This window comes from Oncorhynchus clarkii, chromosome 5 (assembly GCF_045791955.1).
Source record: "Oncorhynchus clarkii lewisi isolate Uvic-CL-2024 chromosome 5, UVic_Ocla_1.0, whole genome shotgun sequence".
NCBI lineage: Eukaryota > Metazoa > Chordata > Actinopteri > Salmoniformes > Salmonidae > Oncorhynchus > Oncorhynchus clarkii.
In genome coordinates this window covers 64440441-64456430 of record NC_092151.1, presented here as the reverse complement: position 1 = coordinate 64456430, position 15990 = coordinate 64440441, and the positions used below count along the sequence as shown (strand labels likewise).

Sequence of the window (15990 nt, the reverse complement as noted above, 5' to 3'; positions counted from 1 at the left end):
AGAAGATTGGGAGAATGTCATATGGTCAGATGAAACCAAAATATAACTTTTTGGTAAAAACTCAACTCGTCGTGTTTGGAGGACAAAGAATGCTGAGTTGCATCCAAAGAACACCATACCTACTGTGAAGCATGGGGGTGGAAACATCATGCTTTGGGGCTGTTTTTCTGCAAAGGGACCAGGACGACTGATCCGTGTAAAGGAAAGAATGAATGGGACCATGTATTGTGAGATTTTGAGTGAAAACCTCCTTCCATCAGCAAGGGCATTGAAGATGAAACGTGGCTGGGTCTTTCAGCATGACAATGACCCCAAACACACCGCCCGGGCATTGAAGGAGTGGCTTCGTAAGAAACATTTCAAGGTCCTGGAGTGGCCTAGCCAGTCTCCAAATCTCAACCCCATAGAAATTCTTTGGAGGGAGTTGAAAGTCCGTGTTGCCCAGCAACAGCCCCAAAACATCACTGCTCTAGAGGAGATCTGCATGGAGGAATGGGCCAAAATACCAGCAACAGTGTGTGAAAACCTTGTGAAGACTTACAGAAAATGTTTGACCTCTGTCATTGCCAACAAAGGGTATATAACAAAGTATTGAGATAAACTTTTGTTATTGACCAAATTCTTATTTTCCACCATAATTTGCTAATAAATTCATTAAAAATCCTACAATGTGATTTTCTGGATTTTCTTTTCTCATTTTGTCTGTCATAGTTGAAGTGTACCTATGATGAAAATTACAGGCCTCTCTAATCTTTTTAAGTGGGAGAACTTGCACAATTGGTGGCTGACTAAATACTTTTTTGCCCCACTGTAGGTATGGGTAAAGTGATTAGGCAACAGGATAGATAATAAACAGTAGCATCAGTGTATGTGATGAATAAAAAGGGTCATCACATATGTCAATGCAGATAGTCCGGGTAGCAATTTGGTTAACTTATGTCTTGGGGATAGAAGCTGTTCAGGGTCCTGTTGGTTCCAGACTTGGTGCATCGGTACCGCTTGCTTTGAGGTAGCAGAGAGTACAGTCTGTGTCTTAGGTGGCTGGAGTCTTTGACAATTGCTAGGGCCTTCCTCTGATACTGCCTGATATAGAGGTCCTGAAAGGCAGGGAGTTAGGCCCCAGTGATGTACTGGACCATACGCACTACCCTCTGTAACGCCTTGCGGTCGGATGCCATTGGCATACCAAGTGGTGATGCAGCCAGTCAAGATGCTCTTAATGGTGCAGCTAATTAATCTCTCAGCACTACTGACCTCTCTATAGGGTGTGTGTGTGTGTATTCGTCTGTGTGTCTGTGTATCTGTGTGTGTGCGTGTCTGAGTGTGAGTATGAATTACTATGTAAATTCAGACCACAGCGTGTGTTTGTGTGTGTGTGAGTGAGAGAGAGCACAGGAGAGGGAAAGAGAAGGAGTGCTATGTAAACACACAGTCAGCAATGTGTGTAGTTGGTAAATGTAGGTTGTGTAATATGTGTGGGAAATTTAAATATGGGAGTATCTGAGAGAGAGAGAGAGCGAGAAAGAGAGAGCTAAGTCTGAAGAGAGTGAATGAGTGTGAAAGTGGGTTAGGGATGCCCTGCAGTTTCTCCTCTCCTCTGCCTGCTCTGTGCTGACGCTGGGAGAATTAAACACTCAGACTAAGTCTCTCTTAGGGTTCACCTCCCTGGGCAGAAATTCAGGCATTAGGTTACACTCTCTTTGAGGGCTGACACTCAAATGGCCACAGGGGGGGGCTGACCTCCACCAGCTGACCTCTGGCTGACAGGACCTGACTGATTGAAGTGGACGTGTCACTCCTCTCCCCTCTCTGCACCCCTGCCACTCTCTGACTCACTTAGATTTATTATTATTATTATTATTATTATTATTATTATTATTTTTAAATGCACCTTTATTTTACCAGGGAGGCCAGTTGAGAACATTCTTATTTACAACTGCGACCTGGCCAAGATAAAGAAAAGCAGTTTGACACAAACAACAACACAGAGTTACACATGGAATAAACAAACATACAGTCAATAATATAATAGAAAAAAGGTCTACATACAGTCTGTGCAAATGAGGTAGGATAAGGGAGGTAAGGCAATGAATAGGCCATAGTGGCAAAATAATTAAAATATACAATTAAACACTGGAGTGATAGATGTGCAGAAGATGAGTGTGCAGGTAGAGATACTGGGGTGTAAAAGAGCAAAATAAATAACAGTATGGGGATGAGGTAGTTGGATGGGCTTATTACAGATGGGCTGTGTACTGCTGCAGTGATCGGTAAGCTGCTCTGACAGCTGATGCTTAACGTTAGTGAGGGAGATATAAGTCTCCAACTTCAGTGATTTTTTTAATTCGTTCCAGTCATTGGCAGCATTAAACTGGAAGGAAAGGCGGCCAAAGAAGGTGTTGGCTTTGGGGGTGACCAGTGAAATATACCTGCTGGACCACGTGCTACGGGTTGGTGTTGCTATGGTGACCAGTGAGTTGAGACAAGGCGGAGCTATACCTAGCAAAGGCTTATAGATACGAATATTAAGCGAGGACCAGCCAATGTAAGCATACAGGTCGCAGTGGTGGGTAGTATATGGGGCTTTGGTGACAAAAGAGATGGCACTGTGATAGACTGCATCCAATTTTCTGAGTAGAGTGTTGGAGGCTACTTTGTAAATTACATTGCCGAAGTCGAGGATCGGTAGGATAGTCAGTTTTACGAGGGTGTGTTTGGCAGCAAGAGTGAAGGAGGCTTTGTTACGAAATAGCAAGTTGATTCTAGATTTAACTTTGGATTGGAGATGCTTAATGTGAGTCTGGAAGGAGAGTTTACAGTCTAGCCAGATACCTAGGTATTTATAGTTGTCCACATATTCTAAGTCTGAACCATCCAGAGTAGTGATGCTAGTCGGGCGGGCGGGTGTGGGCAGCGATCGGTTGAAGAGCATGCATTTCATTTTACTAGCATTTAAGAGCAGTTGGAGGCCACGGAAGGAGTATTGTATGGTGTTGAAGCTCGTTTGGAGGTTGTTAACACAATGTCCAAAGAAGGGCCAGATGTAAACAGAATGGTGTTGTCTGTGTAGAGGTGGATCAGAGAATCACCAGCAGCAAGAGCGACATCATTGATGTATACAGAGAAAAGAGTCGGCCCGAGAATTGAACCCTGTGGCACCCCCATAGAGACTGCCAGAGGTCCGGACAACAGGCCCTCCGATTTGACACACTGACCTCTATCTGAGAAGTAGTTGGTGAACCAGGCGAGACAGTCATTAGAGAAACCAAGGATGTTGAGTCTGCCGATAAGAATACGGTGATTGACAGAGTCAAAAGCCTTGGCCAGGTCGATGAAGACGGCTGCACAGTACTGTCTTTCATCGATGGCGGTTATGATATCATTTAGGACCTTGAGTGTGGCTGAGGTGCACCCGTGACCAGCTCGGAAACCAGTTGCTGCGGGGAGTGCAGAGCTGGTGCAGAGCTGTTGGCCGGGTTTGGGGTAGCCAGGTGGAAAGCATGGCCAGCCGTAGAGAAATGCTTATTGAAATTCTCGATAATCGTGGATTTATCAGTGGTGACAGTGTTTCCTAGTCTCAGTGCAGTATGCAGCTGGGAGGAGGTGCTCTTATTCTCCATGGACTTTAGTGTCCCAAAACCTTTTGGAATTAGTGCTGCAGGATGCAAACTTCTGTTTGAAAAGCTAGCCTTTGCTTTCCTAACTGACTGTGTGTATTGGTTCCTGACTTCCCTGAAAAGTTGCATATCACGGGGACTATTCGAAGCTAGTGCAGTATGCCACAGAGTGTTCTTGTGCTGGTCAAGGGCAGTCAGGTCTGGAGTGAACCAAGGGCTATGTCTGTTCTTAGTTCTATATTTTGATGATGACATGTTAAAGTGTCTTTTCAAGATACTGGAATAATCCGTCTATCACTCTATGTCTCTGCCAGCTTCCATGATCAACTTTGACCAGGTGGTGCTGAATTACCATATATAAGCCTCTCCTTTCTGTACCCCACAGTTCTGACTTCATGTCTCACTTTGAGCCTCGGGACCTGAAGGCCTTCTCTGTGGAGCCTCTCCTCCTGTACCCCACCCACTACACGGGCGAGCCGGGCTACGTGAGTGACACGGAGACCTCCACCATCTGGGACGACGAGGCCACCGCCACCGACTGGGACCGCCTGCACCAGCACGCCAGGAAGACAGAGCAGCAAGGCCGCATCCACACCGTGGCTCAGAACAGTGTGACGGGAGACTCACCTCCACCTGCCGCCCGCTCCACACGTGATGAACTCTGAGAAGGACGAGAGAGAGACTTGTAGACGTGCTTTTGCACGGACACACACATGGACATACACACGGACACACACAAGGACATACACATTCACACACTCATGCGCATGCACGCACGCATGCACGCACGCATGCACTCTCTCTCTCTCTCTCTCTCTCTCACACACACACACACACATACACACACACACACACACACACACACACACACACACACACACACACACACACACACACACACACACACACACACACACACACACACACACACACACACACACACATACAACTGGATACACAGTCAACTACTCTGCTCAGTGCATTTTCTCATTGGCTATCTGCTGTCTACTAGCATATTAGCAGGCTGAGATGTGAATCCCATTGGATGCCTGATGAGGGGTGGATTGGTCTGTGCACTGAGAAAGTGGGCCCAGGACCTCAGATGTATTTATTCCCCTTGCGCTCTACAGTCTGACACACACACACACACACACACACACACACACACAGTCAGAGAGAGACCTTGAAGAGACTCAGAGAGAAGGACTGGGGGGACCTGAACACCCACACCATGCAGGGACGATGTGAGAGAGACAGAGACTGGACGACCTGAGACTGCAACATGTGGAAGACAGATATTGCTGTTTGCAGTACAGAGATAAAACTCACAAACCAATGTTTATTGTATTGTTAAAACAGGATGATTATTGTAATTTAAAAATAACATGTGGTTTATGGGCAGCCCAGGGAATAAAGGAATCTTACAGCTGTCTGAAATGACGTTGTGTGTGTACGCTTGTGTGCATGCAGGCTGGTGTTTGTGTTTTTCCATGATCGCAAGTATACCCAGGAGTGCTGTCAGTTGCTATGATGTCATATCACTGTCACTACCAGACACACTCAATACATGTACATACACACTCATACACACATGCAAGAGCGCACACACACACTGTCACAATCATTTGCCATTTGATTCTTTGTAAGAAGCAGGTCAGGACAGAGATGATGGAGGACAGTGTTCCCCTGAGACAGTCAGCCTGTGAACCTGTAGATACTGTTGTAGCAGTTAGCAGACTGGCCCTGTTACACACAGATCAGACTACACTCATCTGGCATTACACTGAGCTGAGCTGAACCTGGCCTTTCATCTAACTGGAATGGTGGTGCTACAAATCAGTGTTTTCATTCACTCTGCAGTTTGTTTGTTTGATTCGGCCATATCTCCTGCTATCATCTCTGTTATGGCTACAGGGTTTGAAACGACTATGGTGTAAGGTTTTGGCCGTGTATTGCTGTTATTTCAATTGTATCACTAACCTAAACTACTGCACTGTTCCCACGACCTCGTCATGTCGACCTTACTGTCTGTAGCATAGACACAGCTTTGGTCGACGGCAACATTTCACTCAAGAACACGACTCATGTACAGTAAATCCCATTTAGTTGCTGGCCACAGTTTTTCGGGCCCCAGTCATAGTCAAAGCATGTGCACTGGATGCATGTACAGGCAGATACTCAGCTCCGTATTCAGTACACTATGTTCTATCCCAGGGTGTGCACCGTGGTCAGGTTATAGGAAATTCCTCTCTGGGTTTTACTGTTCCCGTCCGTAGAATCAGCCGTTGAGGCTCAGACCTGCATGGGGAACAGAGGAAGGGAGAGAGAGAAGAGGAGAAACTGTCCAGAACGGAGGATTTTACGAGACACATGAGTTCCATAAAGAGACAGGCAGGTTGGATATGGAGAAGTCTGCCTCTGAGCCCTGAATACCTCTACTGCTGGACAGGAGGATGATAAGGAGGAGGCCACAGTAACCTACAGCACCATATCAGAACCACACCACAGGTATTTAACTAACTGCGAAAATACCTGTGAACATGTTGATATTCTGTCTCGTCTGTGTTGACATTGTCCCTGAGTCTCAATCTCCTTCTGTTGAAATAGAAAGAGAGGCAATGTCGCCACCTGCTGGTCATGAGCAGGTGTTGAATTTGGAATTCAGAGGTGGAGGAGGAGCCCCATTTTACAGGTTAGAGTTAGGGTTGAGCCATGTTGACTGTTATCCGCCATGTCTCTCCACACTTTCCTCTTGTCCTATGTCCACACCCTGGCTCAACTCTAACCCTAACCCTGGTTTATAAGGCCAGAGGGGGTGTAGCATATGGCCAATATACAACGACTAAGGGCTGTTAGCTGTGGTATATCGCCCATATAACACAAACCTCCGAGGTGCCTTATTGCTATTATTAACTGGTTACCAATGTAATTAGAGCAGTAAAAACTTTTTTTTGTTGTCATACCCATGGTATACCGTCTGATATACCACGTCTTTCAGCCAATCAGCATTCAAGGCTGGAAACACCCAGTTTATAATGTACTTTTGATCCTACTTTTTATCTGGTTGTGAGTGATAATGCAAATTTAATTGATTAGAGTTATTACCTGAACGCAAAGGACAACCAGCCAGGGGATACCGATGGTACAGAAGGAGAATGTCTGACTAAATCAACAACGCCTTGGCTCATTTAGTAGGAGTCCCCTTTTCATTCAATGACCAATGACCATAGAGTACAAGGTTGAATTCTGTTTATTAAAATACTTTGGTTCACTCTCAAGCTGTAGTAATAAAGCGCTGTCAGGCAGCACACGTGAAGATACTCATCCCAAAGACACAGGGACACAGGCATGCATACACACATACACATACACATACACATACACACACACACACACACACATACACATACACATACACATACACACACACACACACACACACACACACACACACACACACACACACACACACACATACACATACACACACACACACACACACATACACATACACACACACACACATACACACACACACACACACACACACACACACACACATGCACACACACATACACATACACACACACATACACACACACACATACACATACACACACACATACACATACACACACACACACACATACACATACACATACACATACACATACACACACATACACATACACATACACACACACACACACACACACACACATACATATATACATACACACACATACACATACACACACACACATACACATACACACACACACATACATACACACACACACACACACACACACATACACACACACACACATACACACACATACACATACACATACACACACACACACACACACACACACACACACACACACACACACACACACACACACACACACACATACACACACATACACATACACATACACACACACACAAACACACACACACACACACACATACACACACATACACGCAGATAGACGGCCACAGAGGACGTAAGATAGAGAGGTGCAGAGCGGCACTGCAGCTGTTAGTGTGAGTCAGTAGTTCAGCACTGCAGCTGGAGAGGGAGCACAACGGGAGAGATAGTGTGTGATTGCTGTACTGTGTGTTAGTGGGTACGTATGTGAGTGTGAAAGCAAGAGATAAAGCTGGGGCCGAGTGGTTCTGATTTGCTGCTGCTGCTGGACAGAGGCTGAGGCATCGCGGAGATGAATGTGTCAAACGACAGTAGACGACAGGACAGACACATGACGGAGTGCGAGAAAATGAAGAGAGCATATCTTTAAGAGATTTCCCTCCATCTTTCTCTCTCTCTCTCTTCCTGTCCTCCTCCTCTATGCAGCAGAGCAGACGATGCTAGTGTCTCTCTAATGGAGGGATTCTGCACACGCACTCAGGTAGGAAATACTGCTGACCTCACACACTGAGTTATTACCTTTCTCTGTACATCACTTCATTCCTATTTTGTTTAATATCACCACCAAATGACTTGATAGTTTAGATTGGGCAGGGTATGGTTGTAATGAGATTGGTAGATTTGAAATATTAATGTGTTCAGCTTTATAAATAATATGTTTGTATGGGGAGTTGGAGAACTGGCCTGTCTGCTTTTCTACATACTTGAGCTGCATTTGTTTGTACATATGTGAGGGTGGGTGTGCAGTATGCGTACATGTACAGTACTTTAGGGGGGTGGCAGGGGGAGTGCAGAGAGCGATAAAGTACACCTGACATCAGTTTGCTCAGATGAAGTCTGCAATATTCATCAGTCCCAGTCTGTTCTGGCACATGCTTTCCCCTGCTTCTCCTCCCCTCTCCCCTTTTCCCCTCTTCCTGTTCTCCTCGTTTCCCCCTTTCCACTTCTCTCTACTCTGTCACTTCCCTTCCTTTTTTTCTCTCTCTTTCTATTTGTTTTCCCTGTGCTGCACCCCACCCGCCCCTCTCCCTCTCTCTCTCTCTCTCTCTCTCTCTTTGTTTGTTTGTCCGGCTATAGGCTGCAGTGCTGAGCTAGGCTGGGTAGGGATGGGGCTGTGTAGTATTCTCCAGTGTGCTCCAGGACCCTGTGCCCCTCTGAGCATCAGACTCACGCACACATGCAGAGTCCTCCCACCTCTCACCATCCTGTCCTCTAGCCTCTAGCGCAGTGCCAAAACAGGGTGCATCTACATGGGTAGGCAGACAGGTATTCAGGCAAGTACACACTCACAGCAAACACAAACAGAGTATACGGAGCACACAATGCAAAACACAGCTGGCATCAACTCCATTCATTATTGTTGGTTAAATATTATACACATGACAGTTTCATTTTTGAGAATTGTGTTGTGACTCCCCTGCACTATTTTCTTCTGGATCTTCCTCTTTTCAAGTCTCTGTGCTGGAACTGACTGACTGCTGTTCGCACTTCCTTCTCTACCTCCCGCACTATCTCCACCAGACGCCCAGGCAGCCGCAGAGAGAGCAGGGGGGACAAGAACCCAGAGGAAGAGGGAGGAGATTGGGGTTGACCCCTCCAAGGTGGAGGCATCCTGATATGTCTGACCACATTGATAGGGTGAAGATAGGCTGGGAGGGGGGCATTAACTACCCTAGGTTGGGGTGTGGAGATGTGCATGGATGTGTTCAGGTGTGGGGGAGAGAGCAGGGTGAGCGCTTGGGGAGTGTGGGTTCTCTCCACAGGCTCTGTGTATGTCCTCAGTGGGAGGTCCAAAAAGGCAGGGCCTATGCCTGTAATAGCTGATATGTGAATTGCATTAACCCTGTCCGCCTCTACCCTCTCAGGCAGCAGGGGGCGCTGTAGGGCTGACGGTGGGACATCTCTAACAAAACACCTTAGCAGATGCCCCCAAGCAGCTCCAGAGATGGGGCTGAGTGTGAGTCGAGGCCAGAGGGCAGCCAGGCTGCGGAGGCCTGTTTGGTTGTCCAGACTGTGGGTTTGGCTGGGGGCTGTGTGGTAGAGCTGGGAGAAGAGCAGATCCAGGCGCACCCATGGATAGTGCAGCAAGAAGGAGATCAGGGTCTGGGAACACTCCTGGCACGGCGTGTAGTTACAGTACAGTATGATGTAGCTCACTTCCTCACACACTTCTAGTACTGAGGACAAGTAGCTGGGGAGGGACACACAAGAGCCTTGCAGTAAATGCATACAATATCGACATTGCTACACAGTTTGCATTGAGAGTATGAGTGACGAACTCTGACTCACCCCTGATGGTCAAACAGCAGGGGCTCAGGGTGTTGACCTTGTGCAAGACAGTTGCTAGCCTGGCCCCTCTGCACTAAGGTCCCACTGGGGCCCAGTAGCTCATAGAACAGCCGCAGGGCCCTGGTCCCCGAGGACCCCATGGGAAAGCCAAATGCTTCACAGAACTGGGAGTAGGACACAGCTGCCTCTGCCCCTGTCAGGATGTGTTGGGGACACTGAGGGCAGTCAGGAGAGCTGGACGCTGCCTGATGGTCACTCATCACACTGACCTGCAGGGGCAGTACACACAGACACAGTGAAAATATTCCAGGTAAACAAGTGTTGTACACGGGAACATCATGTTCACCACTTTACCAAAATATATGCACAACTAAATGTGTGGGAACAGCAGGGCATATCTATTGCAGTGTGTCTGTTGAGAGACAAATGTATTCTATGTAAATGGTCATTGTTATTCACCAAAGGAAAAAAATATTTTTCTTTAAGATGTATTGAGCTGCTGAGAGCTGATTATTATTACGTAAGATGTGATATTCTTGTGTAACGGGGTGAAATGAGTCAGTTATGCCAGAGGAGAGGAGAGACTGGGCTCTTGACTCAGTTGATTCATGATGAGTAACAGCTTCACTGGAAGGAAAGTAGAGACGTCTCTACAGAGCAAACATGACCCCATTGGCCCCATGTGGGTATTTGGTGGGCAAGGTGGACACAGACTAGCCCACATAAGCCCAAAACAGACCAGCCTACAACAGCCCAACACGGTCCACACCAATCTCAACACAGGCTAGCCCACAACAAGCCCACACCAGCCCAACACAGGCTAGCCCACACCAAGCCCACACCAGCCCAACACAGGCCAGCCCACGCCAAGCCTAACACAGGCTAGCCCACACCAAGCCCACACCAGCCCAACACAGGCCAGCCCACACCAAGCCCACACCAGCCCAACACAGGCCAGCCCACGCCAAGCCCAACACAGGATAGCCCACATCAATCACACATCAGCAAAACACAGGCTAGCCGACACTAGCCCAACAGGGGCTAGACCACACTAAGCCCAGCATAAGCTAGCCACCACCAAACCCAGCTAGAAGAGGGGGCTCATTAGAACATTTGGGGGTATGGTACACAGGCCTTTTTCTGCAACCGTTACTGAGTGTATCGTTCCAGTTTAAGTGTTCTGTTGTGCGGTGCCCATGTTTTTTATCTTGTACACCAGGAATGATGAAGTCTTTAAAAAAAAGTGCTTGTGACATACAGTACCAAACATTTGGACACACCTACTTATTCAAGAGTTTTTTTTATTTGTACTATTTTCTACATTGTAGAATAATAGTGAAGACATCAAAACTATGAAATAACACATATAGCATGTAGTAACCAAAAAGTGTTAAACAAAACAAAATATAGTTTATATTTGAGAAATCTTCAAAGTAGCCACCCTTTGCCTTGATGACAGCTTTGCACACTCTTGGCATTCTCTCAACCAGCTTCACCTGGAATGTTTTTCCAACCGTCTTGAAGGAGTTCCCACATATGCTGAGCACCTGTTGGGTGCTTTTCCTACACTCTGCGGTCCAACTCATCCCAAACTATCTCAATTGGGTTGAGGGCGGGTGATTGTGGAGGACAGGTCATCTGATGCAGCACTTCATCACTCTCCTTCTTGGTCAAATAGCCCTTACACAGCCTGGAGGTGTGTCAGGTCATTGTCCTGTTGAAAAACAAATGATAGTCCCACTAAGCCCAAACCAGATGGAATGGCATGTTGCTGCAGAATGCTGTGGTAGCCATGCTGTATGCCTTGAATTCTAAATAAATCACTGACAGTGTCACCAGCAAAGCACCCCTCGCCATCATACCTCCTCCTCCATGCTTCATGGTGGGAACCACACATGCGGAGATCATCCGTTCACCTACATGGCAGTTGGAACAAAAAATCTGAAATTTGGACTCATCAGACCAAAGGACAGATTTCCACCAGTCAAATGTCCATTGCTTGTGTATCTCGGCCCAAGTAAGTCTCTTCTTCTTAACAGTTTCTCTTGTAAAAATAGCAGAGTGGTGTTTTGCTGAGCTTGGTGGAGAATAAGTGTACCTGGCCGTACTTGGGAACCCTGTGGTGCAGATCTGTTATTTACAAAACAAAATGGCAGGAGAGCAGTGGGTAGAGTAAAAGATAAGAGAAATTAAATGGAGAAAAGGAAATACTATTGGTTTCTAAGAAACACAGTGCTTCTTCTCTTACTGTCTTTCTGTCTGCCTCCATCCTTTTTTCTCCTCTTCTTCCGTCACTGATCCAGAGATAGTGTTGGCTCTGTGTCGCACTGTCCCCTCTGTGTCTGTCTGGTAATGTGCAACACTTCCTTCAGTCTTTGTCATCCACAGCTCTTCAGACAGTCACTGTGTAGTCATGTTTTGTTTTCTGCACGGCCCTGGCCGTACCACGCACCATGGTAACAATCACGGTGGCCACTCAAGGGCACTGGAGTGTGTTGTGTAAAGAGTTACTGTTGGGAAGGGCACCCTAAATACTGTATTTGTCTCTGCTTATACAAAGCTGAATAAGTAATATGATTTTGGCATGGCAAAGACTCTGAAGAATGACATCAGACGAGGAAATTTGAGATGTTTTTGCTCTCTGTCGCATAAGATACATGTGAAATGGTAATATGATACAAAAAAAATGTGTTTATTTTAGTTCGCTGGTATTTCATTTGGGTTGTATACTCATAAGATACACTGCTGTGAGTTGTGTCAGCAATATCTGCTGTGTGTACTGCGTGTGAGTGTATTGCGTGTGAGCTGTGTTGTGAGACTTTTGGGTCTCGCTTTCCCCCAGCTGTGTAAAATTGTGTAGGCCACACTGAGAGAGAGAGAGAATTGCCAGGAAAGAGAGAAGGAGATAGCGGGAAAGAGAGTAAGTATTGGAGTGTTCTGCTTTTTCTGGGGGAAAAGAGTGGAATGAACAACAGAAAAAGGAAACGAGGGAGGAGGGGAGAGGAAGAGGGGGGGGGGGGGGGGGGGGGGCAGTTCACTAGAAGTCCAGAAGAAATCTGACTTTAGGAGCGACCAGGCTGACACTGCATTCTGTTCACTCACTATTCCTTCCTCTGTCATCTCATTCATACAAAAACACTTTGAACTCTGGCCACACTTGGGTTGATTCACTCTCATTGGGTGTGTCAACGCGTGTTCGGTAGAATGTACAACCCCTGTCATGTTACCACCAGTACTCCGAAATCAATTGGCAATTACTGTCACGGCTGTCGAAAGAAGTGGGCCAAAGTGGAGCATACATTTTCCTTTTATTTAAAATGTCCCCCACAAAACAACAAACGAAGACACAGTGAAGCTTACAGGGCTATAGTGCCACTAACAAAGTCAACTACCCACACTGAAAGGAGGGGAAAAGGGCTACCTAAGTATGATTCCCAATCAGAGACAACTATAGACAGCTGTCCCTGATTGATACCCGGCCAAAACATAGAAATAAAGAAACATAGAAAACAAAACCTAGAATGCCCACCCCACATTACACCCTGACCTAACCAAATAGAGAAATAAAACGGCTCTAAGGTCAGGGCGTGACAGTAGTACCCCCCCCAAAGGTGCGGACTTCGGCCACAAAACCTGAACCTATAGGGGAGGGTCTGGGTGGGCATCTATCCCCAGTGGCGGCTCTGGTGCAGGACGTAGACCCCGCTCCACCTCTGGCTCACCCCTCTTTGGTGGCGGCTCTGGTGTGGGGACCCTCGCCGCCGACCACGGACTGGGGACCCTCGCCACGGGCCCCTGACTGGGGACCGGTGCCTGGGGCCCCCTGGACTGGGGACCGTCGCTGGAGGCTTCGTGCCATGGGTCATCACTGGAGGCTTCGTGCCATGGGTCATCACTGGAGGCTTCGTGCCATGGGTCATCACTGGAGGCTTCGTGCCATGGGTCATCACTGGAGGCTTCGTGCCATGGGTCATCACTGGAGGCTTCGTGCCATGGGTCATCACTGGAGGCTTCGTGCCATGGGTCATCACTGGAGGCTTCGTGCCATGGGTCATCACTGGAGGCTTCGTGCCATGGGTCATCACTGGAGGCTTCGTGCCATGGATCATCACTGGAGGCTTCGTGCCATGGGTCATCACTGGAGGCTTCTGACTGAAGAGACACACAGGAGGCCTGGTTCTGGGCGCAGGCACAGGACTCACCAGGCTGAGGAGACATACAGGAGGCTTGGTTCTTGGCGGAGGCACTGAATACACTGGGCCGTGGAGGCGCACTGGAGGTCTCGAGCATAGAGCCTGAACAACCCGTCCTGGCTGGATGATTATCGTGGCCCTGGATGGTTAACCTCCTCCTATGTCCAAGATGTCCTCCATTCTCTCTTCTCCCGGGCCCAGGATCCCTGCTCCTCCTGGCCACGCTGCTTGGTCCTTTGGTGGTGGGTAGTTCTGGCACGGCTGTCGAAAGAAGTGGGCCAAAGTGCAGCGTGGTGAGCATACATTTTCCTTTTATTTAAAATGTCCTCCACAAAACAACAAACGAAGACACAACCGTGATGCTTACAGGGCTATAGTGCCACTAACAAAGTCAACTACCCACACTGAAAGGAGGGAAAAAGGGCTACCTAAGTATGATTCCCAATCAGAGACAACTATAGACAGCTGTCCCTGATTGATACCCGGCCAAAACATAGAAATAAAGAAACATAGAAAACAAAACCTAGAATACCCACCCCACATTACACCCTGACCTAACCAAATAGAGAAATAAAACGGCTCTCTAAGGTCAGGGCGTGACAATAACACTACAAGGACAGTTCAACTTCTATTATCCAGAGGTTACAGTTACTGTGCTTCAGGGAAGTTGATGTTTTAGGGGATGAGGTTAAACTAGCTAGCTAGGCCTTACATCCACTACATGGTAGCACAGAGTGAATAGGTCAGATTTCACCAGATTGCATGTGAGTGTGTATGTGGTTGAGTTAGGAAACCGTTACTAACTAGGTCAGTGAGTGAATTAGTGATGACTGGTGTGTGTACAGGAGTATTTAGAGGGCTGCTCCGGATGTATTGATGTTTCTACAGTGGCTGCTGATTCACCTGAGGACAGGATGTTAGGCTTGAATCCAAAGCTTTGGCAACAATCGGAAGCAACTTTCCTCACTCTGTGGCCTATTCACTGTTGCAACCAGGCATGGCGGTCTGAGTGTAGGCCTACGTGTGTGTGTGTGTGTGTGTGTGTGTGTGTGTGTGTGTGTGTGTGTGTGTGTGTGTGTGTGTGTGTGTGTGTGTGAGCGGTGCCTGGTCCCAGATAATCCTCCTCAGCAACTGCTGCGTTTTACACATGACTGACTCTCTTCCCTACTGCACACGCTCTCTCTCTCTCTCACACACACACACACAAACACGCACACACACACGCACACACACACGCACAGACACAGACTCTTCTCTCTCTCTCACACGCACACGCACACGCACACGCACAGACACAGACACACACTCTTCTCTCTTTCTCTCTCAGTCCCTATTAAATCCTATTCTCCAACGTTATCCATTTATGACCATTTGAACATTGCTTCCAGTCTCAAAGGGCATCATCTGCCACTTTTTGTTGGGTGTTGGTTAACAAACCAGTAGAATTAGTAACTGCTGAAGCACATAGCAGTTAGGGTTGTACTGTTACTCTCAGATCTCTGGGACAACCCAGACCTCTATCATACTTTAACATGATCTGTGTTACTTTTCTCATATTGGCTGTGGCTATGGAGCTTAGTGGTTTGAGTGGTGTATTAATTTTGGCTCAGGTACCACATAAATTAGGCCATCCAAGTTAACATCATGGAAAACATCCATTAGAATATATTGGAAATCCTGACATCCTCCTTCCATAACATCAACCTCCCTTCTCTCTTTTCCCGTCTTTCATCCACATTTTTAGTCACTGGATAGTTAAGGGGCTTATCCTAAGCTCCTCCCACTCTTGGCTGAGACAGAGTGAGTGAGGGAGAGAAAGAGAGATAGACAATAGAATTTAATCACTCATTTGGTCAGAGCTGGTAGGCTACAACCAAGCTCCACACACACCGAGAGGGGAAAAGAGAGAGAATGAGTGAGTTTAAAGGAGAAGAGAAAGAGGAAACGGTGTCTG

The 15990-nt window shown here is 47.2% G+C and overlaps 1 protein-coding gene across 1 annotated transcript in view; it reads left to right on the top strand.

Moving 5' to 3' along the window:
- The window catches only part of LOC139410163 (procollagen galactosyltransferase 2-like), a 44932-nt gene extending 39878 nt beyond the window's left edge, over positions 1 to 5054 (top strand). The window contains exon 12 of the mRNA XM_071155614.1: positions 4003 to 5054. Within this exon, the coding sequence (XP_071011715.1) occupies positions 4003 to 4282 (280 nt within the window). The 3' untranslated portion in view covers positions 4283 to 5054. The remainder of the gene's footprint in view (positions 1 to 4002) is intronic.
- The last annotated feature ends 10936 nt before the right edge of the window (positions 5055 to 15990 follow it).